At 58.2% G+C, this 27,383-nt stretch overlaps 2 protein-coding genes across 9 annotated transcripts; both read right to left on the bottom strand.

The window, feature by feature from the left end:
• Positions 1-687: 687 nt before the first annotated feature.
• Positions 688-9,376, bottom strand: GFRA4 (GDNF family receptor alpha 4). Its single transcript, XM_037147763.2, has 5 exons — positions 8,988-9,376; positions 8,771-8,880; positions 8,545-8,679; positions 7,747-7,838; positions 688-850 (listed from the first exon to the last, which is right to left on the bottom strand). The coding sequence occupies exons 1-5, from the start codon at positions 9,374-9,376 to the stop codon at positions 713-715; spliced, it is 864 nt and encodes a 287-aa protein (XP_037003658.2). The 3' UTR covers positions 688-712.
• Positions 9,377-14,104: 4,728 nt separating this feature from the next.
• Positions 14,105-27,142, bottom strand: ADAM33 (ADAM metallopeptidase domain 33). 8 transcript variants are annotated; one of them, XM_037147832.2, is made up of 21 exons: positions 27,010-27,142; positions 24,915-24,994; positions 22,561-22,637; positions 20,863-20,941; positions 20,590-20,666; positions 20,330-20,501; positions 19,723-19,788; positions 19,570-19,641; positions 19,223-19,389; positions 19,052-19,136; positions 18,825-18,967; positions 18,130-18,307; positions 17,957-18,046; positions 17,544-17,739; positions 17,289-17,397; positions 17,003-17,201; positions 16,835-16,912; positions 16,639-16,747; positions 16,415-16,556; positions 14,947-15,038; positions 14,105-14,782 (listed from the first exon to the last, which is right to left on the bottom strand). In XM_037147832.2, exons 1-21 carry the CDS (start codon positions 27,110-27,112, stop codon positions 14,745-14,747), a joined length of 2,352 nt encoding a protein of 783 aa, XP_037003727.2. In that variant the 5' UTR covers positions 27,113-27,142; the 3' UTR covers positions 14,105-14,744. The 8 variants fall into 8 exon arrangements, with proteins under 8 accessions (XP_037003727.2, XP_053527325.1, XP_037003725.2 ...); XM_053671350.1 differs by lacking the exon at positions 27,010-27,142 and having other exon boundaries at positions 24,915-25,290; XM_037147830.2 differs by lacking the exon at positions 27,010-27,142 and having other exon boundaries at positions 18,825-19,136; positions 19,223-19,275; positions 19,366-19,389; positions 19,570-19,788; positions 24,915-25,290.
• Between the last annotated feature and the right edge of the window lie 241 nt (positions 27,143-27,383).

The raw sequence follows: 27,383 nt of genomic DNA, 5'->3' as shown, positions 1-27,383 counted from the left end.
TTCATGCAGCTCCTCTGGGCTCAGAACATTCCAGTTGCCCCGGTGCGAAGTGCGAAAAGCCTGGAAGGGTGAGAAGCATCGTGAGAATTGAGAACATCAGAGAAAGCACAAGGAAGGACAGTGGTTCATACAGGGGAGGGTGCAAGGCTCCAGGGGGTCTGGGAGATGGGGTGGAAGTGCCACCAAAGCTTGGACCTGGGCTCGGAGGAAAGCTGTTGGACTGGTGACTGCTGCAAGGTTGGGGTGGTCGTTGAAGCGCCTGTGGAGGGCTCTGGGGCTCTCGAGCGCTCCTGGCAGGGTGAAAACCTGTGTTTCCGTAGTGGTGAGGCAGAGACTGCTGTGTGCTTACCAAACCTGTGCTTTTGCCTTTGGATGCCCAGGTCAACAGCAGCTCCCAGCCCTTGTGTAGTTAGGTTGGTGCCATAAACATCTGTGGCCAAAGAAGTGATATCTGCAAGTTCCAAACTTGGCACGTAGTGTGCTCCCACTCGGGGTTCCCCAGGGGATCGGGGTCTGAAGGTGTGGGGGGAGGCCACCTGGGCAGCAAGGGTGATGTGCTGGTATTTGCATCCCTGAAAAGCACACTTCTGCTCCACTGACCCACCGAGATTTGAGACTTGATCACTTTTTACAGCTTTTCTCACTAATGCACAAATTGGTACCTTGAGGTGGAAGGCAACTGCGACCAAAACCTCAAACACGTGACATCGTCTTAGTTAGGGGCCAGGTGGCAGGCAGACACAGCAGGCAGAACAGCTGGGGACCCCCTCAGGCAGTGGCAAACCATCTGGTAACTTGGAAAGCAATCTGCATGTCCTCTGTATGCCTTTTTTAGTTCGAGGGGGAAAAGCTGGAAAAAACAAAATGTGGTATGTGTTGGTTGTGACTGCTTTTGGAAAGGTATCCCAAGAAAGAGTTGAGTTCCTGAATTAGTTTACAAAGGAGAAGGGAAGGCAGCGGAGGATTCTGAAATCCAGAGTCTTAGAGTCAGAAAAGCCAACGAGTCTTGCTTCTGGTCTCCATACAGTAAGCCATCCCTGTGAGCAACAAAGAGCCGGCAACATTCAGGGATTCTGCTTCCAGGTGAGAATCAGGGGCAGAATGTGTCCTTTCCTCTGGAACCTCGTAACTTCAAGGCCATCGTCCTGAGGGAGCAAAGGAACAAAGCCAACTTCGGAAGCGTGTCCCGGGAAGAACCAGGAATGTCATCACTGGCACTGGACCTGCACCGGAAAAGGAAAAGCCCAGGTTTCTGAGGGAATTGTGTTGCCAGAGAAACCGTTAGACTAACTTAAAAATGAAGGAAAAAAACCCTGACTATTGAGGAAGCTTAATCAGAAGCACCTGTGGGCAGCAGCCGGCTGTGGAAGCTGGGTCTGAGGGGAGCACAGCCCAAGGCCACCTCGGATGGGGCCCACAGGGCAGATGCGGGCCTGGTCGGGAACTGCCCCCACCAAGGCCTGGCAGGACTTGAAAATTGCTCTAGAGGCTGGAAGAGTTGGCGCCTGTTACTAGTTGCCGCTTTCAGGCTGCAAGATGCCCAGTCTGGGGCTGCAAGCCCTGCCCTGAGACGCAGGAGAAGCAGCCGAGGAAACCCTGCCGCGCCTGCCCGGAGGCGGTGCGTGCATCGTGGAGAAAGGAGAACACTGCAAACGCCTAACTGAGGCCCATGGGGAGTGCGTGAGAGCCCTGGGTTTAAGATACAATAATTCTTGAAGAATGAAGATTTAATAATTCAGGGAGTTCTTTAATGAATTTTGATAAACGGAAAAACTATCATTTTTCAAAAAGGAAATTGCATGGTCAACAGTGAAATCGCTCTGGACCAGTTTGCTGTGTCTGCCTGGCTCAGCAAACAGCCGGGTCGTGAGGGTGTCCTGCCCGGCCAGGCATTATGTGGGGACCAGGGGTTTCACGGCTAAAAATAGGGTTGGAGGTAGAAAGTGCTGGGGCGGATTGCTGCTTTACATGGTGGTGCTGAGAAGGGACCGTTCCGATGTGACACGGGAGCAGAGCTGAAAAAGGACGGAGCTGGTGGGGAGGGCCAGAGGTGGCAGCGTGCCAGTGGGCAAAAGCAAAGTGGGCTGCAACAGCACTGGTAGGAGCTGGGGCAGGCAGGTGCCCCGGGACAACAGTTTTCAGCCGGCACAGGGCTGCCCCCTAGGGGACATTTTGGAAATAGGTGGAGGCAATTTCAACTACTGCGTTGAAGAGGAAGGGCCTGACGGTGGTCGTCCTGTGACACACGGGACTGTCCCACCGGACAAGGAATTGACCCACATCCCACTCGATTCTCAAGTGTTTTGCTGGATATTTGTGTATGTGAGAAAATGTTTCTGAATATTTTAGTGTAGAACCCAATTACAAACTCAGTATGTGAGAGCTGGTTCAACATACAATCAGTTTTCCAGAAATTGTACTGTTGCGTAATTCGAGGGGCGACTGAACTTCGTTTTCTTCATACCTTTACCAAGACCTGGTCATCGTTTTGGGAAACTCAGTCACCAGCAGCAGCGTCATTCCTGGCGACTGAGTCCCCTGCCCTGCACACCTGTGTGGGTTGTGTCTGAGCAGACACGCTCGGCAGCCCTGCGTTACTGGCTGTGTGACATGCCTGGCAAGAATTCCCTTCCATCCTGTGTTGCCAACTCAAGGGACCAGACCAGGCGACCCCACTGACTGTGTGACGCTTTCCCCTCAGGCTGCAGGGGTCAGGCCCACCCACACGCCCTGGGGGCCTTTCTTCCTCGTTTGCCCCACCCTGGTCTCTTGAGGGCTCAGGGTGTGAGGTTTATGTGTTTTCTTCTCCTGTGTGTGTCCTCATCCTAATTTTCCTCCCTGCATCTTCTGCCCTGGACTGGAGGCTCCTTTGGGTGTGGGGTGATATGTCCCTGGCAGAACAGCTTCCTGAGAAATCCTCCAGCTCAGGCCTCCCCAGCCCTGCAGCACAGAGGCAGGGTCCTGTCTCTGCCTCCTTTCACATGCGTGCCAGACTCACTAGCCAGTTTCTGTCCAGCTGGGGGATGTCTCCTGAAGCTCTGCAGAGCCCCTGTCCTTCTGCTTCTCTGGGAATTTTACTGGCAATATCCACACTTTTGGTAAAAATGAGCTGGTTCTGTCCTGGCTGGTGTGGCTCCGTGGATTGAGTGCCAGCCTGTGAACCAAAAGGTCACTGGTTCAATTCCCAGTCAGGGCACATGCCTGGGTTGCAGGCCAGGTCCCCAGTTGGGGGCACACAAGAAGCAACCAATCAATGTATCTCTCGTACACAAATGTTTCTCTCTCGCTTCACTCCTAAAATTAAATAAATAAAATCTTTAAAAAAGAATGAGATGGTTCTGTGAAATTGGCACCACCTGGTCAGTGAGGGAGGGGGAAAGAAGCAGTGGGCAATGAGCAGTTTCCATGCCGACCTTGTACCTTAGCAGCCTCCAAGCCACAGTGGGCATTCATGAACCGTGAAGTTTCCACCAATAAATCAACAGAAGCTTCCAGCACCTGCCTTCCTGCCTCACTCCCAGCCCCCAGCCACCTGCCAGCTAGAGGCTCAATGTTGACCGCAGCTAACAGAGACCCAGTCACAGGGATGAGGTCAGTGCCATGACCACAGTCTTCCTGAGTGCAGGCGAGAGGGCGACAGCAGCCAGGCTACCTGGTAGGACACTCAGGTGTGGACGAGCTAGGCAGGACCTCTTCCTGGTCGTGGGGGCCACGGCTGGACTCAGCCTTGAGGAGTCTGGCCAGATTTAAAAACCACATGTGAGCCAGAACCTTCTGAGGCAGAAGTGACAGAAACCAAACTCCGACAACCTTAGACAACTCCATGAGTTTCCTGGGGCTGCTGGGACAAGTTACCCAACCCTGTTGGCTTTAAACAACAGAAATGTCCTCTCACAGTTCCAGAGGCCAGAAGCCGGCATCACAGTGTGGCCAGGCTGTGGCCCCTCCAGAGGCCCTGGAGTAGAATTCATTCCTGGCCTCTTCCAGCTGCTGGTGGCTGCCCGCGATCCCGGCTTGTCCCTGCCTCACTCTCGTCTCTTCCTGGGTCTTGCCTCTCTCTGCCTTTCTCACGTAACGATTCCTGTGACCAAGTTCATGGTCCCTTCAGATAATCCAGTATAAGCACCTCCCCTCAAGACCCTTAATTTAAGCACATCTTTTGCTATACTGGGTGATACTCCTTTGCCTACATACAAGGTAACATCCACAGGCTCCATGGCTTAGGATGTGGACATAGCTTTGGGGCCACCATCAGCCCTCCACAGCAGCAAAACCCTCAGAAAGTCGACTGGCCCAGGAGTGGCAAGACAGTGGTTTTTACAGACCAAAACACGTCGTCCCTCTTGGCTTCTCTCTGCAGAGCCGGCTGCGTCGATGCCCCAGACAGCCTCCGGCCCCCCACACTAAATGTCCACTCTGGGGAACAACAGAGAGTCAGGCAACGGGGTCCTGGGACCTTCCATTTTCTCCCTGCACCCAGGGAGGGAGCCCCTTGGCCACCACACACGGATGTTAAAGAGGCTCAGTCTGGTTAAACACCAGTGAGTCCGCTTGGAGAGATGGACTGAAGGCAGACAGCTGCCAGGGAACAGCAGTGCGATTTCTAGCTTGGTTCTGCTCACTTTTATCTTTCCAAACGTTCAAAAGGTATATGCCTATATTTTACTCCATTTATCTGAGTAAAACAGGGAGTAAGAGAGTTTAACACACTCTCACATAAAGCAAATTATTTAGCAGATATTTAATTCCGTATTTGGGCCACCATGCAATCAATCATAGTGAGCAGGGCAAGGTGATGCTTTCACTTGCCCGTCCTGCCCCCAGTTCCCCCCCACATACACACACACCATGTCTCCCCAGCCCACCTACAGGTGTCCACTCCCATGCACGTGTAGGTGGTGGAGAACACTCCTTCTCCTTCATAAGTTGAGAACAGGTTGGACTCGCACTTTGCCCAATACTCCTCCTTTTTTCCACTGGAAAACTGCCTTCCCATTTCATGTGACCTTGATGGGCTGATGTCACTCCCCAGGCCACTGGGAAAAGGCTTATGACCCATGCTGGGACCAACAGAGTGTGGCCTGGGACAGTCCACGAATGCCACAAATGCTACAAGGAACGATCATAGACCAAGGGCTGCTGGAGGCATTCTTACCCACCCTGTGGTGACAGCCTGCCTGGCTGCAGAGGGAAGCTGTGCACAAACCAGCAGGGACATCATCTGAATCCTAGAGAGCTGTGCCTGAAGCTTGGATGGCTGAGTCACGTGCCCAGGCCGGCTGGATTTCTGATTGGTTCACTCAGGACAGTACTGGCTGAAGCTGGGAGGCTGGTTCACAGCTGCCTCGCAGGGTGTCTGTGGGTTTTGTGTGAGTTGCTAAGTACACAGTCTCAGACCTGGAAGCTCTTTTTCTGGTCAGGACAGCCCCCAGGCCTGGGCTTTGGTGTGGGCTATACCTAACTCACGTCTTAGGTCAGGTTCTCCAGAAACTGAGCCCAAGACAAGGGTTCTCAAGCCCTAATTTATTGGAGGGATTACCCTCACAGGAACCTCCTAAGTGAAGGAGTCAGAAGTGGGCAGGGGAGGGAGCCAAGCTAGGATGCGGTCTCAGCTGGGATCAGCCATGAAGCTCTGGAGCAAGACTGGCACACAGGATCACCCCCCCTGAGGCAAGCAGGATAGGCTGTGGTACCTGAGTCTCAGTCAGGGAGCAGAGCGTAACCTCACAGGCATTTCTTCTAAGCTGTGTTTGCAGCCAGCATTCCCAGAGGCATGGGGATGGGTTGCATTGGCCACAGCAGTCTATGAGCAAGGTACCAACAGCTTCCATAGCCCCTGACAAACCTCAACCAGCATGGGATCCCTTCACCCTTCAGAAGTCTCCAAGATTTTGAGGAAGAAGGAAGTGGACAGAGGCTTGGTACCCAGGCCCCATTATTTTGCCCTCTTCTCCCCAAACCCCTTTGCAGAATGGAAATTTAACACGATGCCCTTTGCATTCTGTGGGTCCACACTGGACGCACACACGGAATGCTCACAAAAACCTTTACGATAAATTTCCTTCAGCTTCAGGGAAGAATGCGACTCTCCACATGGAGTGAAGCAGGCAGAATATGTGGGAACAAAAACAAACTCCTGTCACCTTTTCTTTGAAGTGCCCGTCAGAGCCGGGCTCTGTGGGCAATGAGATGAGGCTCCTCTAAGTGAGTACAGCAGGCGACCCTGGGACCCACCCCAGAGGTGGGAGTACATCAATCAGGGCCATTTTTGGCTGCAAGTAACAGACACCTAGAGAGAAATTGCCTTAAACAAATTAGAGGTGTCATTTTTCTACACAATGAAGCGTCCAGAGGGAAGCAGACTGGAGCTGGTGCAATGACTCAATTTTCGAGATGGTGCCCATGTCCCCATGTCCCCGGGCAAGAAGTGGGGAAGGTTGAGGCCAAAGGCTGAAGGGGTCAGTCAGCAAGTCTATTTCTGTTTAAAGAGCTCTCCTGGAAGCTTCATCTGTGAATGCCACTCATTCATTGGCCAGAACTGTGTCATAGGACCACCCTAGCTGCAAGGGAGTCTGGGAAATATAGTTTCTTTATCTGGGTACTAGCAGAGAAGAAAAAAATAGACAAAAGCAACCCAAATCCCTACCACTAGGACCTGATCATTTATTCAGTGTGGCATCTGTAGGTGAGGAGACAAAGCTAAGAAAGGTTCTGAGACCATCTGAAGTCACACAAACCAACAAAAACACCCTGTGGCTAACCATGGGTCCCAGGGAGACACAGATCACATGAAAGCAAAGCCAGTGCCAGTGTACATTGATTTATTGAGCTGTGGAGGCCATTCCTAGTGCTGGGTTAAACTACGGGGAAGGTGGCCATATGGCCAGTGCAATTCAGGGGACTGAATTCTCACCTACTCTAGGTGGTACCCACCAAGCAACATATCTTGGATGGGAAGCACTCTGCCAACACTTGTCACGGGCACAGGTGATTATCATTATGGGTGCTGCCTAACTGGGAGGGTACCATGAAAGGCTGTGGTGTTCGAGGGGGTTTTGCCTACAAGTTTGTTCAGATGTACTCCTTAAGGCGTGATCTGTTTGAGGGGCTGATAAAATTTATAATTCTGGGAGTCCGGATGGTCTCTGACCTTCTCTAGGTTATCTGAAGCCCCGGTGAGGTCTCAGCTACACAGGTGACCCCCTCCCATGCCTATCCTGTGGGAGACCCCCAACTGTTCCAGGGTCTGTGGAGAAAGAGATCTACAACCAAGAAACCTACCGAAATGAAAACCATGGCTTCGCAATCAGTCCTACGGCCTATACACCTCATTCCAGGGAACAGGCACACAGGGTGTCCAGACCTGCAAAGGTCAAGAGCACTGGGGCCAACTTGAGAGGTCAACCAGTCCCTTTTCACTGGGGCAGTAGGCCACAAAGGTGGCCATGTACTCCAGGCAGGATGGGAGAGCTGGCCGTGCTGTCCAAGGTCTTCTGTCCTAATCAGAGCAGAGGCTGGAAGGCCAGCACAGGGAACATGGAGAGCAGAAAACACCCCTTTAGGGGCCCAACTGCCGAGGACACCTTGGGGTGGAAGCAGAAGTGCGGGCTTGAGGCAGAAGCTTGGCCCTGCTCTCTGCATCCACCCCGTCCCAGGCCACTCATGTCCACGTAGGCCCCACCGGCATGGAAGGATGGAAGAAGCAGTGCAGGGGATGCCAGCTCACCAACCCCTACCTGCACCTACCTCCAGGAGGCTGTGCTCCAGGTCTTGGCGGGGGTCTTGATGGTCCTGCATGACTGGGGGCCGCCTGCTGTCAAAGGCTTGTATGGCACCATCTATAGAGGGAAAGGTCCGGGGTGGGCTTAGCCTGGAAACCCTAGCACAGGAGCCAGCTCCTGGGGGACAAATGAGAGACCCTCGGCATCCTGTGTGGCCTCTCCCCACGAATGGATGGGAAGATAGAATGTCTGCAAGGACTGGCTTCCGGAATGGAAGGTGCAGGGTGAGAAATAACAAAGTAAGAACAACTGTGCTACTGAGCTCCTTACAAACCTTGGGGAGGGCGACAATTATCATTCCCATTCTAGGGATGGACACAAAACGGCTTAGAGAAGGCCTTCAAACTCAGCTCCCCTAACTCCCATATTGGGCAGGGAACCACCAAGCTCTTCAGACCCGGAAGGCAAGATCATCAATGATAGGAGCTGGCAGTGCCTAGGGGAGGAGGATGGAACTGCCTCAGAAGTGGCAGAAGCAGGGATCTCAACTAGTTCCATTGCAGGTCCTCTCCTGCCCACAGGGGCACCAGCCCACACACCCCTAGGAGCCCATTTTGGTCTGACACCTGCTCTCCAGAGACAGCTGAGCACAGATTCCCACAGGGACAGGACAACAGCAGAGGACGAAGCGGGGCTACTTGGCGGCCACAAAAAGCCTCACTTTCCTCACCTCTACAATAGACTTCCGCCTGCCAGGCGGCTTGGTAGAGGGCAGTAAGAGCCAACCGTTGTACCCTAGAGTCTCCTGGCCCCGGCCCCTCACCCAAGCAGTGGTTCTTAGTAAAGAGCTCCCGGAAAGCTTCGCACTCTTCCCGCCGGTTTCCGCTGGCTCCACAGTTGCACCAGGGCGCCACGCGCGCGCTCCTGTTGTCCACGTAGTTGGGGGTGACTATGGTGCCTGCGGGAACCCGGAGAGCCGGTAACGGGTCCACCCAGGTGGGGGAAGCCCGGGAGAGCCCCGCCCGCTCTCGGACTCCCGCTGTGCGTACCAACGAGGCCGGCGTAGGCGCGCAGGCAGTGGGAGCCCTGACCTGGTGGGCATCCGTCGGAGACGCTGGGGACCGGTGCGCAGGAGGCCCGGAAGGCCAGGAGGCGGGGCCTGCGCGGTGCGGCAGAACAGCGATTTGCGGACGGGTGGCCCCGCCCAACCTGGCCAGCCCCACCCCCTCGGCCGGCCCCACCCCCTCGGCCGGCCCTCGGCCGCACCTGCACACCGTGCTGTGCTCGCAGGCCGCCAAGGACCCGAGGCAGGAAGGCTGCACTGGGTCGGGCCCGGAAAAAGCGCAGGCGGGCACGAAGGTCTGGCGCCGGCGCTCGGCGCACACGGGATCAAAGCACGGGCAAAAGAGTAGTGCGTGGGTGAGCGCGGGCGATCCGTGGGCGAAGAAACGGCGCAGGGCGCGGCGGCATCGGGCGCGGGGACAGCCGCCGGACGCGGTCCTACCCAGGCACTGCGCCACGTACTCGGTGCGCAGCTGCTGACACCGCGCGTCTGCGGTACACGCCTCGGCCGCGACCACGCATCGGTTCCGTGCTTCCGAGCTCGGGGACCCTGGCGGAAGGGCGGGCAGACTGCGGTTCTCTGTTCGGCCCATAGTCACACTTCAACCCCGCTCCGCACCCCTAAGATGGGGGCGCGCTCGAAACCCAAGGGGACGGAGTGTGGCCGGAAACTATGAACCACTGGCACTGACCAGCCTTCCGTCGTGTGGATGAGCGGCGGCGGGCTCTGGAGATTCCTGCAACACATCAGGGATGAATGGGGCGTCCCGAGGCTCCCCTAGAGGCTGAGGCCCAACCTCTCCAGGCACCCCTTCCCCAGAAGGGCCACAAGCACCCAAAGAGGAGCCCTCCGGTCTCCTCTATTTTCACGAGATTTCCCCCTGACTCGAGAAACAAGGCTTCTGGGGCCTAATGAAGACATCAGGCGTGGCCTTGAAAACAATGGACACTCCCCATCCTCTCTCTTTGGCAGGCTGAGCTTTCTTTCTTTCCCCTCCTCCCGCCTCCTTGACCCTTAAATGGGTTTATAGATTTCTAGTTCTCTCTCCTTCCTTGGCTCCTCCACCTCCTCCTGCCCGCTGCCCCTGGAGTCTTTCCCCTCCATTCCCTCTGGTGCTCCCTCTGGCCCATCTAACTCATGCTGCTCCATCTGGACTCTGGATTCCTCCTGGTTCCGCCACCCTTCAGCAGCCAGGGGGTCTCTTGAAAGGGCTGTGGTCACTGGAGGGTCCAGCTGCTAGGGCATGGATCTGAGAGGAGCCCTTTATGGCAGGCCACAGGGCTCTATCCTGTGCCACAGGTCAGAGCTGGGGGCAGAGTTCATCTGCCACCACAGAGCCAGAGGGTGAGCTCTGTGCAGACGTGCCAGGGGCCACATCTAAACCTGGCCAAGCAGTGGTCTCCAGCGGTTGAGACTTGGCCGCTGCTACCTAGGTCATCAAACCAGGCTCCCTCCCCCTGCCCTTCACACTGTCAGTCCCTGCGGGAGCATCTCACTTAGGCAAGAAGCCCTCTGGCAGGGCAGTTGCCAGCCTCACCCCTCTCACTGTGTGTGTGTGTGTGTGTGTGTGTGTGTGTGTGTGTGTGTGTGTAGAGGGGTGTCCCCTGCCTCAGGGCTTGGAGCAGGGCCCCTCTCTGGCACTGGGCACCTCCTTGGGGGGCCATGGTGATTCTTGTGGTGGCTTCCGTGCCCACCACTCCACAGGAAGGACGGGCAGACACTAAGGACTTGGAATGGGTATGTGAGTGGAGAGGGTCACAGGAGAGGGGTGAGCCCTCCCTTTTCCCCTCCTCCCTTCCTCTCCCAGCAAAGCCCCTCATGTCCCCAGGTCTCAGCCACACACAGGAGTGCCTAGTGTTTGTCCCATAAGGTCTTGGTTCCACCTCTGCTCATTTGCTTACCTGTCTTTCTCCACCAGGATCGCCTTACCTCATCTCCACCCTCAAAACAGCACATGTCAGCTCCAAGATCTCTTCAGCCTTAATCCTTTGCCTGACTGCATTCTCCCCATCCCACCCGGTAAAATGACCCTTCCCTCCGCGATGCTTCCAGTGGGGAAGGGACAGTCTGAGCAGATGGAAACAGCAGGTGAATGGCACGGAGACACTGAAGATGCAGGGCAGGAGCTCAGTACAAGACTCCAGGGTGGAGGGCTGGGGCTGGAGGAAGGGTAAGAGAGGTGGGAGAGGGGAGGAAATAGGAAAAGGAAAGTTCCTGGGGCAGGGGTACCAGGGTGGGACTTGGGAATGGGGGGGGGGCTCTGCAGACCTGGAAGCTGGAGGCAGGATCAGTACAGCGCTGCAGAGAAGGGGGCCAGGTGTCCCTGCACCCCAAGCACAGGTCTCTCGCTGGTGTCACTTCCTGCCTCCCAGCTTTTCCTGAAATCACCCTCTTGCCCTTTACTCTGTCACTGAGGATCTGGAACAGATAAGCCAGGGTTCAGGGGTCCTACGGCCACTCACTCAAAAACAGCCATAGCAGCAGCAGCAGCATCGTGGGCTCCAAGCAGTGGGCCATGCCAGCCTGCAACAGAGGAGAGGACCGCACCAGGCAGAACCCCAGTGAGACAGGTGCCTTCTTCCCAGCGCTGCCTGAGCTGGAGCTGGTGGAGGAAACCCACACCCTGTGCTGACAGTCTCTCCTGCAGTTACCGCTGGGAGGATCATTTGCATGACTCCCCGCCCCCACTAAGTCTCCACCCCCAGCTGTGCCTTCAGGTAGATCCAGGAGCCACTGAATCTAGAGCCTGACTGTCTACGTGGACCCCACCACACGCTCCTCACCCCAGCAACACCTACAGAACCACCCCAGCAGACCTTGCCTCTCCCATGCCAAACTGTTAACTTTGTGAAACAGCACCGTTCTTTTCCTTTGACAACTTAATTTTTAAACTTTCATTGTTAACTAATGTTAGACTTGAAGAAAAGTTGCAAAGATATTAGCATTTGCTTTATGCCTTTTACCCAGCACCCCCTTATGTAAGATGCTAACATCTTACATAACCATAGTATAATTGTTAAAACTAGGACTTGAACATTGGTGCATTTTTTTAAAAGATTTTATTTATTTATCTTTAGAGGGGAAAGGAAGGAGATACGGAGAGAAATATCAATGTGTGGTTGCCTCTTGTGTGTCCCCTGCTGGGAACTGGCCTGCAACCCAGAATCAAACCACGATACTCTGGTTCGCAGGCCGGTGCTCAATCCACTGAGCTACACCAGCCAGGGCTTCATTGGTGCATTTTTTATTTCTCCAGTTTTTCCAGGAGCCCATATGGCACCCCATGGTCACGCTGCCTCAGCTTCCTGTAATCGTGGTAGTTCCTCTTCAGTCTCACAAGCCTGGTGCTTCCTATGTGGCCCTGTGTGCCCCCTCTTGGGGACTGTATGTGCTAAAAACTTTTCGATGGCATTGACCTCTCCACAGCAGCACTCGGTCCTCTTTGTAGATCAAAATCCCACAGATACAAAGAACACAGGAAGGGCTTTAGAAAACAGTTTCCTTCAGCCTCTTGGGCTGGTGGAGTGGAGCTAAAGCAAGCCTGGGGCCATGCAGGGCGGAACGATGCAGGGTGTGGGGGGGTCCCTCTTCTGTGCTGCCAGTGGAGGGAGCAGACACTTGTAGAGACCCCCACTCTTCACACCCTCTGAAATAGGATTTTGCCACCCCTCCCATTAAGAGGTGGAGTTTTTTTCCCAGTCCCCAGTATCTGGGCTGGCCCTGTGACTTGCTTGGGCCCATAAAGCATTATGGTTGTTAACATGAGCTAGTCGTGAAATCTCAAGGGGCCTTGCAAGCTTCCAATCAGTCTCTTGCAGGACGAGGTGTGAGAGGAACTGGCCTCAGGACCCCTCGGTTTTTCCTTTTGCCTCTGGCTCCCACGTGGTTTGGCGTGGCACTGTTACTGATCTGGTTTTTACTGGAAATTTTGATGTTTTGTTCATCATAGATTTCTGGCACTGATTTTCAGATGATTGCTTATCTTGATTATTTTTCTGTGTGTGCCCAAGGTAAGCTGGCACACGTACCTCATCCTAATCTTGCTCTCTCAGAACCCTCCCCAGCTGTCATGTGAACGAGGCTGCGCTAACCTGCTGGAAAATGAGAGACACGCAGCACATCCTTCCCCGTCGCCCCAGCCGCCCCCCAGCCACCCCCAAGGCAGACCTGCCTGGCTGACCAGCAGCTGACAGCAAACGTGTAAGTGGGCTGTGCTGAGAGCAAATGAACCACCAGCTGAGTTCAGCCTAATCTGCCAATTCACAGAATTGGTTGTTGTTTTGAGCTGCTAAGTTTGGGGGGAGTATTGTTATGCAGCAACAGCTGACCAATATAGACAATCGCACAGCAACTCTTGAAGCAAGGGGAGAGAAAAAGTGGCTTCTGAGAATGCCCCAAAAGACAGGTGAGCTGGGGCAAAGCAATCATTCAAGCAAGGCAGCACCATTCTATGCCCAGGCCCGTCTGGGGCCCTGACTGCCATCTGAGGCTCCATCCACCAGCCATCGCCCCTCAGGGAGCCCCACGGCATTGAATTTCCAGACAGAAAGACTCACAGAGGCCCTTTGGTGCCCTTTCTAAAATGGTTCCCTCTGTCCCCTCCCAGGAAATGGAGGAAGGGCACAGTAATGTTTGAAGTGAGGGGCTGCCATACACCCTACCCTCCTCCGAATCCTCAGGTGCAGGACTAAGAATGGGCAGGAGCTGAGGGAGCATCTGGGGGACAAGACAGGACAGGAAGAGGGAGGAAGGAGGGTCCCAAGGACTGTGTTTTGCAGGGACCAGGCACCAGGGAAGTGGACTCAATTTGTGATATGGGTTTCCTGCACCCTGGCTCCGGCCCAGCAGTCACCGTGCTCTGCAGAGCTGAGTCTCGGGGAAGTGCGTGTAGCCCACACCCTCAGGGTCTTAGACAGAGGCCTCTCCCAGGGCCCAGTGTGACCCCACCTCTCCTGGTGACAGGATGTCAGTGACTATGTGACCTCCGCTCCTTGGACTGATGACACGAAGGAGAGACTGTTCCATGACATGACCGCTGCCTGACCACTGCCAGATCCTCTGGGTCAGAACAGAGTTTGCTTCCAATAAACCCCCAGAGACTGGTCACCCCTCCCCTGATTCGCCCCAGGCAGGCTGGTTCCCAGAACAGGCCCTCACGCTTCCCTGGGCCAGCATGTAAGGTAGTTTCCCCTTCTCTGGGGTGGGTCAAACCCCAGTGTCCCTACCCATCCTGCTGCGTCCTGTATGACCCTTTAGCACCTGCCACATGGTGTGATGGAAATCCACTTGGTCTTGCAGCTGCCCGAGATGTGCCTTGTATATAAGTTCCCTTAATAAACTGGTTATGATGGAGTTGCCAGCTGCTTTCTTTGGCCTCTCAGACTTGGAAGTTTTACGTGAGAGATGGATTCTTGGACTTGCATGATCCCTGGCCCAAACCAACAGGGACAGCGTTGGGCAAATTCTGATGAGGCTCCAGAGTGGGGTCCTGGAGTGGGTAGGGTGGAGGTAACTCAGGGAAGAAACTTGCAAAGCTGCCTGAAGGTGCAGGGAGGTCAGTCGACTTGCTGGCTCTGCCCCTGGTGGCCCAAGCGCCTGGAGTGGCTCTCAGTGTTCACCTCTCACCAGAGAGAGTAGCTTGGCTTCTGGACTTGACCTGCTATAAATTAAGTGGGGGCAGGATCTTCCCCTGAGGACTGAGACCTGAGGCTGCAGGTCATGTGACGGGGACACCCTGTGCTACCTCAGTGAGGACAGATGACCCAGGAAGAGCCACAACTTCTCTCTCCCCTGCTCCAGAGGCCTCCATGACAACAGCTTCTCCGTGTGGTCGTTTCTCAGAACCCCAGGGTAGGGGACAGTGAGCTGAGGAGCAACTGAGTGGCAGTGGGTGGTGGAGGTCCCACATCAGGGTCCCCACCTACCTTGGGGTGCCGATAGGGCCACAGGGCACAGGTTTCTCAAGGTGGCTGTTGAGCTCTGGCAGAGATCTCAGTGTCTGGGAGCAATGGGTAGAGAACAAGCACTGTGAATGCAGCTGGCAGTGGGCTCTGGGGTGGGCAGGGTACAGGGACTCAAGGTGGCTGGGAGCTAGGTGGAGAGGAGGGGGTCCAGCAGTCCATCCCTTCGCTTCCCTCCCATCTGCCCCTGCGCTTCACTCACCAAGGGGTCGGGGCTCTCCAGTGGTCATGGGGCCCAATTCCAGGGGGTGAACACTGCCCAGAGGGCGGTGCCTGCGCAGGTCATCTTTGGGCCTGAGCAGTGAGATAAAGAGGCCAGGAGGTTGGAGCAGTGATGCTGAGCAGGACCGCCCCCTGCCCCACACCCTCCACCCCGGGCCGCTTCCCTGCAGCTGGGAGCACATGTCCAGCCCAAGGTTTTCATTCTGCTCTGCCCTCAGTGTTGACTGGGTCTCCACCCTTCTCTCCAGGTCATTCCCTCCAGCTCACTTCCTGCTCCCTCCTAGGAGAAGCCCTTGGGGTCCAGGCCTGAGTTCAGACTCAGGCTCTCCCAGGGCTGCTGGCGCTTTCTCTCTACTGCCCTGGCATTTCTACCAAGCTCCAGCACCACCCCAGCATCCTGGCACCTTACAGGTGTCCACATCGCTCAGGTCCCAAAGAGGGGTGGCCTTCCTCCCTAGGGCCAGCTCTGCCTGTTCTCCTTGCTTCTGGTGCCCTGCTGCCCTCAGTGACTCCAACCCATGCTCCACTGCTCATGCCCCATCTCCCAGGGCCTGCCACTTCCTTCCATGTCTCTTCAAAGCAGTCTCGGCTGTCCTCAAGTCTCCACCATGGCGATGACATGCAGCCACTGCCTTGCTGAAGGGCCCCTCACGCCGACACGCCGAGCTCTGAGCACCTTGCACTTCTGCCCACAGACCTGCAGTCACCACTCACTGTGTCAAGGCCTCACCAGGGCCTGGCCGGTGCCCACCCTGTCAGAGATGCCCTCTGCCCCTACCTCCGGCCCAAACCCTGCCCTTTCCCTCAGCTTGTCCTGAGCACTCCCAAGGCCAGGCTGTGTCAGATGTGGCTGTAAGGTGCCTGCTTTGCCCAGCACCCACTGAAGGGGCAGTCCTGGAGCAACTGGTTGGTGTTATGGGAGCCTCTCCCAGGCTGGGGCCAACCCAAGGGCTGGGTTAGGGCGGGCCCTTGGCACTGCAGCTGACCAGTGGTATGGAGTGAAAAGATGTGCTGGCCCAGCATTTGGGAACTCAAAGGAGATTAACAGCAGAGATTTAGGCAGAGGATGTGACGAAGGGTCCAAAGCTCATGAGAAAGACACTGAGAGGAGCGCAGTGGGGCAGGAGCTGCACTGTGAGCTGGTGGAAAACAGGGCAAAGTTGACGATGAGGCAGCCCCCCCTACCCCTGGTGGCAGAAATAGGCGAATGGACAAAAGGGACTGAACCACAGCGATGGGGAGGGGTAGAAAGCCCCACGTGGACTGACACCCTTGGGCCCTGGTGCCTTCTGCACAAGGCTTCTTCCGACTCTCTCTGCTGCCTCTCTGTGCCCAGGAACAAGGCCCAGCTGGGGCCATCCCAGCTGCCCCAGGCCCAGCAGAACTCTGAGGAGCGGGAGCCACAGGAGCGGGCCCAGGGAGCAGCAAGCTGAGCCCTCGGAACCTACCCACTGTTGCTCCTTGAGCCGCAGAGGCATTGCTGGAGCTGGGATCCCCGCTGCCGCCGGAAGCAGCACCAGGCCAGGCCGGCCCCAGGAAGCAGAGGCAGCAGAAAGCTCAGGATCACTGCCAGCAGGAATGCATAGGGGTCTGCGAAAACCAGGGTGGGGCTGAGTCCTGAGTGGGTGCGCTGCCCGGCCTGTCCCCACCTGCTTCCCCACCGAGTGCGCACTTTCAGGCCGCAGGGGCCCGCTGTCTGTGCTCCCACCCAGGCCCGGCTTGTCGCAGGAGGGCGGGGCCCAACCCGGATCGCAGTGGCAGTTACGGTTACTGTTGCAAACCTGAAGAGAGAGAGAGAGAAGGCAGGTCCCATGGCATCAGGGCCCTCAAGGTCACCCCCCCACACACACACCTTTCAGACCACTCACCCCATGGCCATGGCAGGCGGTCAGGCAGCGCTGCAACTCCTGAAATGTCGTGTTCTGGCAGCGCCTGTCCTGGCACACCTGCGGGCAGTGGTGTGCGCTAAGCCTTGTGGGGGAGTGACGCTCCGGCCCTAGAAGTGGCAGGGAGGGGGCGGGGTGGGCAGGGCTCACCATTGTAGGTCCACACTGGGTACCAGGCTCTACCAGGCCCAAGTCCGGCAGGTCCAGCTGGGCACCAGGGCGCAGGAAGACCCCCCTGCAGGTCACCTCGAGGCTGCCTAAGCGGATGGTGGAGTCCACCGGCATCGCGTGTGCTGCCCGTGGGCTCTGCTCCCCGCCCTGGCACAGCAGCTTTCCACACTGCGCATCCCTGGGAACCAGGTGGGGGGTGGTCAGCGTGCAGCGTCCCGGCCCCCCGCCCATACCTCGGCTTCGCTCCCTCCGCTTCCCTCCCCACCTCTTCGCACAAGGCGCAGAGCCGCCCTCTTCGTCCGGGCCGCAGTTGCCACCGGCGTCTTCTGCCGAGTTCAGCCCGTGGAAACAGGCCTCTGGTGCTGGGCGGGAGCCTGGGGAAGCACGGGCGGGGCTGGAAACCAAGCTTCCTCTGCCCTCGGTCCTCCGCCCCGGCCCCGTCCGTCTTCCCTGGAGTAGAAAACTCCTCAGACCCAAGGACAGGAACGGGTGGGTGCGAAGGGTGCGCGGGGTCTCTCACCGGGCCCCCAGAGCTGCTGGCACTGCTGCTCGAGCGTGGGACACGCGCCGTCCCGGCAGGAGCCGCGGCCGCTGGCGCAGGACGAGCCGTCCAGGAGGTAAACGTCTGGGGGACAGTAGGGAGAGGCGCCCGTGCAAAACTCAGGGAGGTCGCAGTCCCCCGCAGCCCGACGGCACGGCGCGCCCGCCGGCTTCAGCTGTGCAGGTGACGCGGGCGGAGGAATAGCGGCCGAGACACAGAGAGACAATGGACAGTGAGAGATCCACGCCGACGGCAAGGCTCAGAGGTGGGGCGGCCCGGCTAGAGCCCGGCGGGCCCAAGCTCGAAGCAGAGCCAGCACCCAACGGGGGACCGGAGGACGCCGGCTCCCCAGCGCCCCTCACCCCTCACGCTCCAGACTCCCATCCCCTCACCAGGCAGCTCGAGCAGCAGTCCCCGTGGGAGCACTGGGCGCCCTCACGCAGCGAGCAGTTGTGGGCGAAGCAGCAGGGGTCGGGGCACTCCTGGAGCCGAAAAGGCAAGAAGGGATCGGGTGAGCCAGTCGCTCCCGGGACCCTGGGGGAGGGGGCGGGCGCGCGGACCTAACCTGGCCCGCGCCGCAGTCGCACTCCTCGCCCTCCTCCACGAAACCGTTCCCGCAGCGCGCCCGCGGCACCGGGAGCCCGGAGCCCGGCGCGTTGGAGAGGCAGGCTCCGCCTCCCTTGCGGAAGAAAGCGCGCAGCTGGCGGCGGCTGCAAGCGCTGAACAGGCGCGGGAACGGGTGCCTATGGCGGGGAAGGGCGTTGAGGCGCGCGGGGACCAACCCCCTTAACGCCCGGGTGGTCTCCGACCCCCTCCCACCACGACCACCGGCGCAGGGCCACGCAGCCGCGGATGCGCAGACAACGCCCGGGTGAAGGCGGCTCTAATCCTCTAGAGGCAGAGCCCAGAGTGGGTAAGAAGCCCGGGCAAAGTCCCACAGCGAGCGCGAGGCCGGAGGGTGTGACCCGGGCGCCGGTAGCCCACGGCTGAAAAGTCGAGCCCGGACCCAACGCGGCCGGTCCCGTAGGGATGACCTCGCTCGGTTTTCCGGAGAAGAATCTTCGTACTCTTGGGAATCCGTTTTCCTTGTGTTCCCTCCATTTAAGCCTCCTAAACAACTCAGGGCCGGTACTATGATCATTTTGCAGAAGAGAAAACTAGCAGATAAGCATTCCCCCAGCGGAACGCAGCCGGAGAAGGGCCCCAGGTCTGGTGGAGCCTCCCCAGCAGCCCCTCTCCCCGCCACCACGTTGCCCGTACCCAGCGGCCGCTGCCATGACGCAGCCACCGGGCTCAGCGGCCGCCTCCACGCAGCAGCCTTCGGGGTCGTGGCTGAGGCCAAGGCTGTGGCCGATCTCGTGGGCCATGGTAGCTGCAGCGCCGATGGGGAGCTCCGAGTGGTCCTGGGAGGGCGTGGGGACGGTCACTGCTGGCTGAGAAGACCGCCTCCGCACCTCTCCTCCCGTCCAGTCCCGGGCACAGCTCACCCTGCTCACGCCTCCAGAGCTCTCTGCAAGGCACATGCCTTCGAGGGGCGCCAGGCCCACGGTGTTCCCCCGGAAAGCGCGGCCCCTGAGGGCAGAGTGCAGCGTGACCGGGCAATGCCGGGAGGGGGTAAAGCCCAGTGGGGAGCCCGCGTGGGGATGGGAGACACCCACGTGAGCAGCTGCGTGGAGTCGTGGGGCCGCTGCATCCACAGCCCCCGGCGCCACTGCAGAAAAGCCCAGAGTGTGGCGTTTGCGTCGGGCATGACCCGACTCTGGTCCTGCTCAGTCCACACTTCCAGGCCGGTCAGCACTACCCGAATGTCCAGAGTCCTGAGAATCTGTGGTCAGGGCAAGAGGGGCCTGAAGCAGGGGACCAGGCTATACCACCTTGCTGGTGGCCCCTCTCTTTCCCCCACCTCCTCTCTCATCTCCAAGCCTGCCTCCTCCGTCTAGGACTTGCCCAGGCTGCAGCTGTCACTCCCATTGAGCCTCTGTGCCAAAGCACAGCCCCACTCAACCTGGTCCACGTAGTTGGCGATCTCCAAAAGACGCTGTTTGGTGTGGTTCAGGTCCTGGTGCTGGGTCAAGAACTGGAAAGGCAGCGATATGGTGGTGTGACCAGCTGAGCTGGCCACGCTCAGTCCTGACAGCCCCCTAGAGCCTCCTCTCACCAGGGTGTGGTCAGCCACGACGTACAGCTCCAGGTACCTCAGGCTTCTGCGGGCCTGCCGCCTGGCCTGGGGAGAAGCATCTGTAATCCTGGGTGGCAGGTCACTGGGCTTAAACTCTGACCACCAGCCCTAATCCCCAGAAACCACAAAGTTAACTTCAAAGTTTTGCCAGTACTGGCTGGTGTGGCTCGGAGGTTTGAGCCCTGGCCTGTGAACCAAAATAGCGCCGTTTCAATTCCCCGTCAGGGCACATGCCTGGGTGAGGGCCAGGTCCCCAGTTGGGGGCTTATGAGAGGCAACTGGTTGATGTATCTCTCACACATTAATGTTTCTCTCCCTCTTTTTCTCCCTCCCTTCCTCTTCCTCTAAAAATGAACAAAATCTTCAAATAAATAAATAAAATAAAATGTTGCTGGAACTTGTTTCTTCAGCCTCCAAATAAAAACATCATGGCAGAAGATGCTGAAATGAAGCCACGCCTTCCTGTCTTTCTGATTGGGGGGGCTGTGGCCCACGGCCATACCACCCTGGACACGTCCCATCTCCTCTGATTGGAGGGTTGCTATGGATACTGCACTTCTGCTCCCACCCCATCTGTGGCCCTCACCCTGATCCGGGTGGCATGAGAAAGGTTGATTGGATCCCCGTGGCCACAGGCCCCTTTCCAGCTAAGCAGCTGCTCTGTCCAGAAGATCCTGTGGGTTGAGGCGTCCTCCGCACCCCCAGCTGGCCAAGGGTACACATAATAGCTGGCATTGCTGCTGAGAGTGATCAGGCCCCTAGGGTGCACAGGGTGCAGAAGGCGGTGTGAGAGAACTCTTGCCCCAGCCCCAGGCCCAGCCCCCCTCCCACCCCACAACTCCTTACCTCATCCCAGAGCAGATGCTGAGGACTACCCAGGAGTCAGGGAAGCCCCTTACACGCCCATGGTAGTGACAATGATCCTGGAGAGCAAGGGACCCAGCCTCAGACCCAGCCAGGACTGAAGTGGGAGGGGCAAGAGGGCAGGCGTGGTGGGGGCCTGGCTCCCTCTCCTTAGGACCAGGAAAAGAATGGGGTAGGAGTGGATGGGGAGGTCCTCAGGGAGTGCATCCCCCAGTGTCCCTCAGTCTGTCCTCAGTGCCCATGGAAGTATCTCACCGTGTGGTTGGGGACCAGCACCACTGGCTGCCCGTCTGGCCTATAATGGGTTTCTGTGTATCCTGCAGCCAGCAGCCTGCTTGGAAGGGATATTGTGGGAATCACCAAATTCAGCTTTGCCTCCTCCAGGATGCCCCCCAGCCTTTTTCCATGAATGCTAATTGGACAGCTCTCTGAGTGAGGCACAGGGCTAACACTAAAGAAGCACCCAAAGTGTATCTTAGGAAAGGGACAGAAGTGAATGTGTATTGCGTAGCTCAGAAAAACCGTAAGCTAGAGGGAGAAAAGTGAAGGGCAGGAAGGAGCCTTGGTGATGGCTTAGATATGGGAAGTGGGTGTGTGGGAGGCAGCAGGGAGGTGCAGCAATAGGGGGAGAGTTCGTGGTCGCTGTGGAGCCCGTGGCAGGCAGCTGGATCCCCAGGCCTGGGGCTGGGGAGGACTCAGGAGAAACTGATGAAGAGGTGGGACTGGGAGCTAAGGAAGTGTGGCCGAACTCCCTGGGTGGCCCTTCCTGCCGCCTGCTCTTGTTGGGCATCTGGTCAACCCTCTCTCATCTGCCTTCCAGCCTCAAGGGTCCTTCAGATCTTCTCCTCTGGCCTGAACACCCCACATATCTTTCTGACTGTCCTTCAGTGATGCTCATCCCCGTAACGATTCCATCTTTGAGCCCCATCTATCTCACTAACATCCTTCCCACCAAGGATTCAATATTTAGTCGATCCCTCTCTTTTAAAGAAAATCTCAATCCCACCTCACCTTGACCTCTGTACTTGCAGGTTGCCCCAGAAACCTCTGATGCCTGCTTCTCTGCCTCCCAGCCTTCCCTTCACCTTCCCGAGCTTTGCTCCCCACTCCATGCACACATACAACCCCAGGGGGGCAGGTGATGTGGTCAGTCCACTTAACACATGAGGACATCGAACCCCAGAGGAACAGTGGTTAGGCATGGTGGAACCCGTTTGTTCCTAGTCCACCTGATTCCGTGGGGGAGACTAAAATGGGTGCAGAGTGCTTAGAGCAGTGCCTGCAATGAAACAAGCACTTGATAAATAACTACCTGTTGCTTAACTTAATCTGAATGGTTTTAAGACCCCATGCTCCATCCTGGACACCCACCCAGCCTCGCTCTGCCTACTCATTCATCAACTCAAAATCTTTGGCTCTGCACCATTCCTGACACTTAACACGAAAATGGCCTTCTGTGATCTGGTTCCCACCGGGACTCCCCAAATTTGTGTCCCGTTGCTCCTTTCCCTGCAGATAGAGACCCTCTGGGCAGGCCTGACAAGTTGAGGTCCCCTGAATGTGCCTTGATCGTTGTACCCACTGCACCTTTGTCCCTGTCATTCCATTAGCTTGGGGTGTAAGCCCATCTTTGAAACCTATCTTGTATTCTCTTTTGACTCAGGCTTCTTTTCGAGAACCCATTAGGTAATGCTCACTCGCTTTCGGGAGGGAGCTGACAAGATGCTCCCAGGGCCTGTGTGAGGGAGGTGCCCCACGGCAGGGCTGACCAGCCCCACAGTCCACTTTAGCCTCAGGGGAGTGAATCGTGGGCTGGTGTGACTCTCCCTGTGCCTTGAGCCTCCTCTGGGCCCTCAGCCCTTCCGGCCTCCCTCCTGGGTTCCCACCAGTCCCCGCCCCCAGAGACAGAGGGGCTATCTTGGCTCCCAGCCCCCTCCCCAACCTGGTACTCACTGGTTCTTCTCCAGCTCCAGCAGGAGCTCCTGGCCTTCAGCGTCCAAGGCTATGAGCCCCTTGTCTAGCTTCAAGACCTGGGCAAGGAAGAGTAGGGGCTGAGGTGGCAGGCAGCCTGGCCCTTCTGCTGCCAGGGAGCTCATGGGCAGAACATGGGGGCGAGGGACAGAAGGGTCCCCGCTTGCTCTGGTGGGCCTGGGCGGGTGTGGGGGTGAGAACATGCAGACAAAGTCGTTCCCAAACTCAGGATGTTTGTCATTCCTACAAGAGCCGTCTGACATGGCCTGCTAGGTACACACCACTTCCTCCCCAGAGAGACGAGGGGTCCCAGAAAGGGGCCTGCCTTGCTCACAGTCACTGGGCCCTTCCTCTGCCCTCCCTCCTCTATCCTGACTCGGTTTGCTTCTTCTACGCAGGCAGCTGTGTCCTGAAGACAGTGCAGTGTGGGGGTGGGGTGGACATCACACAGCCTCGGCCCAGGCTGCCTCACGGCCTCTCATTTCTGTTTCTTGCTTCCGCTCACTCCCTGCAGAGCCCAGACTCTACCCCTCCACCCCCGATCGTGACAACCTGCCAGGTCCTGAAAGCTACCCTGGTCTCCATCAGTGTCACACCTGTGTCACTGATCCTGCGAGGTAAACGCAGGCCCCTATGCCAGGCTGAGAGAAAAACGCTGGCTTTCCCAGCCAGATGTGGAGGTGGCGAGCCTGCCAGCCTCTCCTTCCCTACCCTCATTGTCTCTCCCATGCTGTGGGAAGACCCCATCTGCCTCCCTTGTCCACTCAGTCTGGCCAGGGGCCCAGAGTTGAAGCCAGTCCAGGGTCCTCCTGGAGAGCAGCTGTGTCTTGGAATGCTGGCCCAACCCTCGCTGGCCCTTCCTCTTTAGCCCACAGTGCACTGCGCTGGGCCAGAGGCCAAGGGGCTCACAGTCTTGGAGTGTGAGCTCTTCCTTGGCAGGTGGGGAACAGACAGCTCCCTGCCCCAGCGAAGAGCCCAGCAAGGCCCCAGACATGAGCTCACAGGCCCGGAATGCCCCTTCTTTACTGGAGAGAGGTCTGTCCAAAGGAAAGATGGCAGGCCAAACGAAAAGCCTCCTCCTGCCCCCTCTCTGTTCCTCTGCACCCCGGCCGCCTGCGCTTCTTGCCCTCCTAGCCACTTTACCGCTCACTATGCGCACCAGCCCTGACCTGAAACTGGGGCGTTCCCCTCCTCTGGGACAGGGCCCCCAGCCTCAATACGGTCCTCCTCTTGTCAGGCTTCCTGGGGACAGGGGCCTGGAAGTGGGAAAAGCAAGGCCCCTCCAGGGATCCCCTCCTGGTCACAGCCCAGGCCAGGCCAGGAGGGTCCACAGTCAGGGTGTGTAGGCTCAGCCTTGCCCTCTGCTGGTGATGTCCAGAAAAATGACCTCCAAGCATGGGTCAGCACTATGCTTGGCCACTCGAGCAGGGACCCTGGGGGTACAGGGGACCCAGTGGGGGCCCCAGGTGGGCAGCTGTGGGAGCCTCCCAGCCTTCACGGTGATGCTCTCCTGACTTTCTCCTCGCTGGCTCAGAGGGCTGTCCTTTCTGGCCTGAAAATCCAGGATGAAGAAGACTCTCTAAGTTTGGGGGACACTGGCCAATGGTTTGAAGTCTGTCAGCCCCTCATGGGTCTCAGACAGCTGTGCATACTAGGGCAATTTCTGCAACCTCTCTGGGCTTCAGTGTGCCCCTCTGTGACATGGGCAGGCAGAGGCCACTGGCCTCCGGGTTAGCAGCGCAGCTGTGCGGCAAATAGAGACAGGGCCACGGTTATCCTGGGGGTGTGATGTGTGGGTGCTGGGAGGAGGCTGGGACAGAGCATCCTAGAGAAGCAAAATGTGGTGGGCTTGCATCTGAGTGCCATCAGGAGAGTGGCCACTGCCCTTGGACAGGAACGGACTCTTCATGAGCCAGTGAGGCTGAAGTCTCAGGCCCCTCAATCGCAGGGGCCTGGAGGCGACAACCATGTGTCTGTCTGCAGGGTCACATGTTCTGGTAATCTGCAAAAGGAAGCTATCTTGGTGTTTTCTTCAAGAGGTCCCTGAAGTTCATGCCTCACAAACTGCCTGATGGGACGGGGGTGGCCTGGATAGTCTCAGGAAGGGAGAGAAGGGGCGGGGGCAGAGGGGGAGCCTGCAAATGACTTCCATGTGTGCAGGCTCATGCAGTCTGGATGCCTCCCGCCCCTGCCTGCCAACCCTTCAGGGAGGAGCCTTAGGACTGGGAGGGGGAATCCAGGGCACCCAGTAAAATGGCCACACCGAAAATTGGGCAGGGGCAACAGGGCTGGGAGACCCTGGGGCCCTGCACAGGGAGGAATGATGTGGCACTGACCGGCTCCTCCAGGGTGACTGGGCGCCAGGGTTGTCCATCCAGGACCCAGCGAGGGGTGACTGGCTCCCCAGGGACGATTCCTGATGTGAGGACAGAGAAAAGGGTGAGGGGAAACCTGAGGAACGGAGGGGACTGGGGACCACAGAGGGGTGGGGCTAGAGGAGCGCAGCAGGGAGGAACAGCCATCTTCAACGATCCACGGGGTGTCCTTGGAACTGAGGGTCGTCCAGGAGGCGGCAGAAGAGAGAAAGAGGAGTCTAGGAAGGATGGTTCAGTGGGGGATGCAGGAGCCCCACTGACCTTGGGGGAAGGCTTGGTGTCAAAGGTCACAAGGAAGACACCAAGGCTACCAGTGCCCAGAGGAAAGAAAAGGGGAGTGGCCTTGGGTATTTTTAGACTGGGCAACAGATGCCTCTGTCTGCACCACCCTCTGAGAAGATCGACAGCTGGATGTTGCTGCGGGCGGCCCACCTTGCTCCGAGCTGCCCTTGGGAGCTTCATGCTGGTGATGAGGCTTCCAGGGACCCTGGCCCAGAGGCCGGCTCCTCATGTCCTCAGAGGGGGGCGCGTGGGGACAGAGCCTGAGCGCTCCCAGGCCTGGTATGCTTTATGGGGTTCCAGGAGGAATACCAGAGCCAAGCATTACTCAGAGGAGGCTGGAATGCTCCCACACCCCCTCCCCCAGGAGCCCCAGTGGCTCTCATTACACCCGCCCTGAGCAGCCAGGAGCCAGGCCCCAGGCAGCCCAGAGCGAGCAGACAGGCCTCCCTCCCTCCCACACTCAGTCCTGGAGAAGCCCAGCCCCCAGAACTGACAGCTCCCCAACTCCCACCCTGACCCCCTTCTCCTCCTCTGTCTCCTCCCCCAGACTCCACCATCAAAGACCTAGAAGAGCAGCAGCTCCAGAAGTTCCCTTCCCCCAAGAAGGCCTCCCTGGTTGGATGAGTGAGTTGCCATCCAGCAGTTGCCCTCAGACTGGGGCCGGTGTGGAGAGGGGTCTGAGTGCTTTTGGGGAGCGGGTGTGTCTCTTAGCCCAGAGTGGACTTGACTGAGGGTGGAGAACCAGTTCTTGCTGGGCTCAGGCTTCCCAGGGCAGAGAGGGGAGGGGAGGGTTGGGGGTTCTCATGGCCCCTGGTACACATACATACTGGTCACTGGCACCCTGATGAGGAACAGGGAGGCAGAAGTGGAGTCTGGTGACTAGGTGGATGAGAGCAGAAACCGGGGCCGGGGGCGGGAGCCAGGGTGCTGCTGGGGAGCGCAGAGCCCTTCTCCACTCTCCCCAGGGGTGGCATCACCCCCCACCCCCGATTCCAGAATGAAGAGGAGGAATCAGTGCAATGCGTGGGGACCAGTCCCTGTTGCCATCCCCCCTCGCCCCAGGGCTCTGCAGCCTCCCCCTGCCCCACCTCAGGTTTCCCAGCCCCGCCTTTCCTGCCTCCTCCCGGACCCCTCTTAGGCACTTGATGTGCAGGACTCCCCCAGTCCTGCCGCCCACTCTGAGAAGTTGCTGTTTCCAGCCCCGTCTCACAAGGGGTTTGGAGAAGTTACACTGGGAAGAAACTGAGCCACCCCCCCCCCCCGCACCCTTCCTCCCTGTCCCGCTAAACAGGCACCTTCTGTGAGAAGCCCTCCTTCTGTATCTCACCAAACAAGGCAACAATATAGACAGAACACGCGCTGTCCCAAGGCCCTGCCACGGCGGGTGAGCTTGGGCGATGCCTGAGTGCGGAGGTCACAGTCAGTGCCCTAGTCTGAGGTCACAGCAGGCACTCGGGGGGCAGTGGAGGAAGACCCTCGAGTCCTAACGGAAGGAGGTGCAGGGATGTTCCCGCTGGAGGAGGGGCCTGAGGACCCAGGCAGAGGGGTTGGAGGGCTGGGCCGCCGCTCAAGGGGAAGGGTCCCTGCCACTCCGCTTCGTCGTGGGCACAGTGGCCGCTGAGCAGAGTGTGCAAGTCCGGCCCTGGTCCCAAGTAAAGGTGAGAATCCCCGGGCAGGGCCCAGGAGCAGCTTCCCAAACCCTCCCTGTTCCTCGTCCCAACGCCCCATCCCCTGGCAGTGGCCAAGCCTGCCCTTGGGGCGCTCTCGCACTCACCGCGAAGTGTCTCGGCCCCCCACGCCGGCCACGGTGGTCGCAGCAGCAGCCGCAGCAGCAGCAAGGCAGGAGACCCTGGAGCTCTCCGAGACCCCAAGCCCATAGCTGTGAGCGCCTCGACTTCTACGCTGCGGCTCTCGGCTCTCGGCTCCGGGCCTGCGGGCCCCGCCCCCGCTGGGTCACCGCCGGCGCACGCCCCGTGCAGCGGGCCCGCCGCCTGCCGACCCTCCCGCGTCCACCTCTTCGCCCGCACCCCTCCCCGTGCGTCCTCCCACGCAGCCCTGGCCGCCCTCGCCGTGACCTCAGCGGATCCCGACCCGACCCTGCCCTGCAGACCCGGAGCTCGCGCGCCCTTGGGGAGCCTGGACCACCCT

This window comes from Artibeus jamaicensis, unplaced genomic scaffold (assembly GCF_021234435.1).
Source record: "Artibeus jamaicensis isolate MK-2021 breed Jamaican fruit bat unplaced genomic scaffold, CSHL_Jam_final contig_685, whole genome shotgun sequence".
Classification (NCBI taxonomy): domain Eukaryota; kingdom Metazoa; phylum Chordata; class Mammalia; order Chiroptera; family Phyllostomidae; genus Artibeus; species Artibeus jamaicensis.
This window is presented reverse-complemented; position numbering and strand designations above follow the sequence as displayed.

Coding starts and splice junctions, on each gene's coding strand:
- GFRA4 (XM_037147763.2), bottom strand. CDS start 9,376: ATGGGCCGAACAGAGAACCGCAGTCTGCCCGCCCTTCCGCCAGGGTCC. Junction 8,680..8,770: donor CGCCTACGCCGGCCTCGTTG/GTACGCACAGCG, acceptor GGGTTCCCGCAG/GCACCATAGTCACCCCCAAC. Junction 7,839..8,544: donor TACTAAGAACCACTGCTTGG/GTGAGGGGCCGG, acceptor TTCCCTCTATAG/ATGGTGCCATACAAGCCTTT.
- ADAM33 (XM_037147825.2), bottom strand. CDS start 25,100: ATGGCTGTTCCTCCCTGCTGCGCTCCTCTAGCCCCACCCCTCTGTGGT. Junction 20,942..22,560: donor CTGGAGCTGGAGAAGAACCA/GTGAGTACCAGG, acceptor ATCCCTTCCAAG/CAGGCTGCTGGCTGCAGGAT. Junction 18,308..18,824: donor GTCATGGCAGCGGCCGCTGG/GTACGGGCAACG, acceptor TCCCCGCCATAG/GCACCCGTTCCCGCGCCTGT.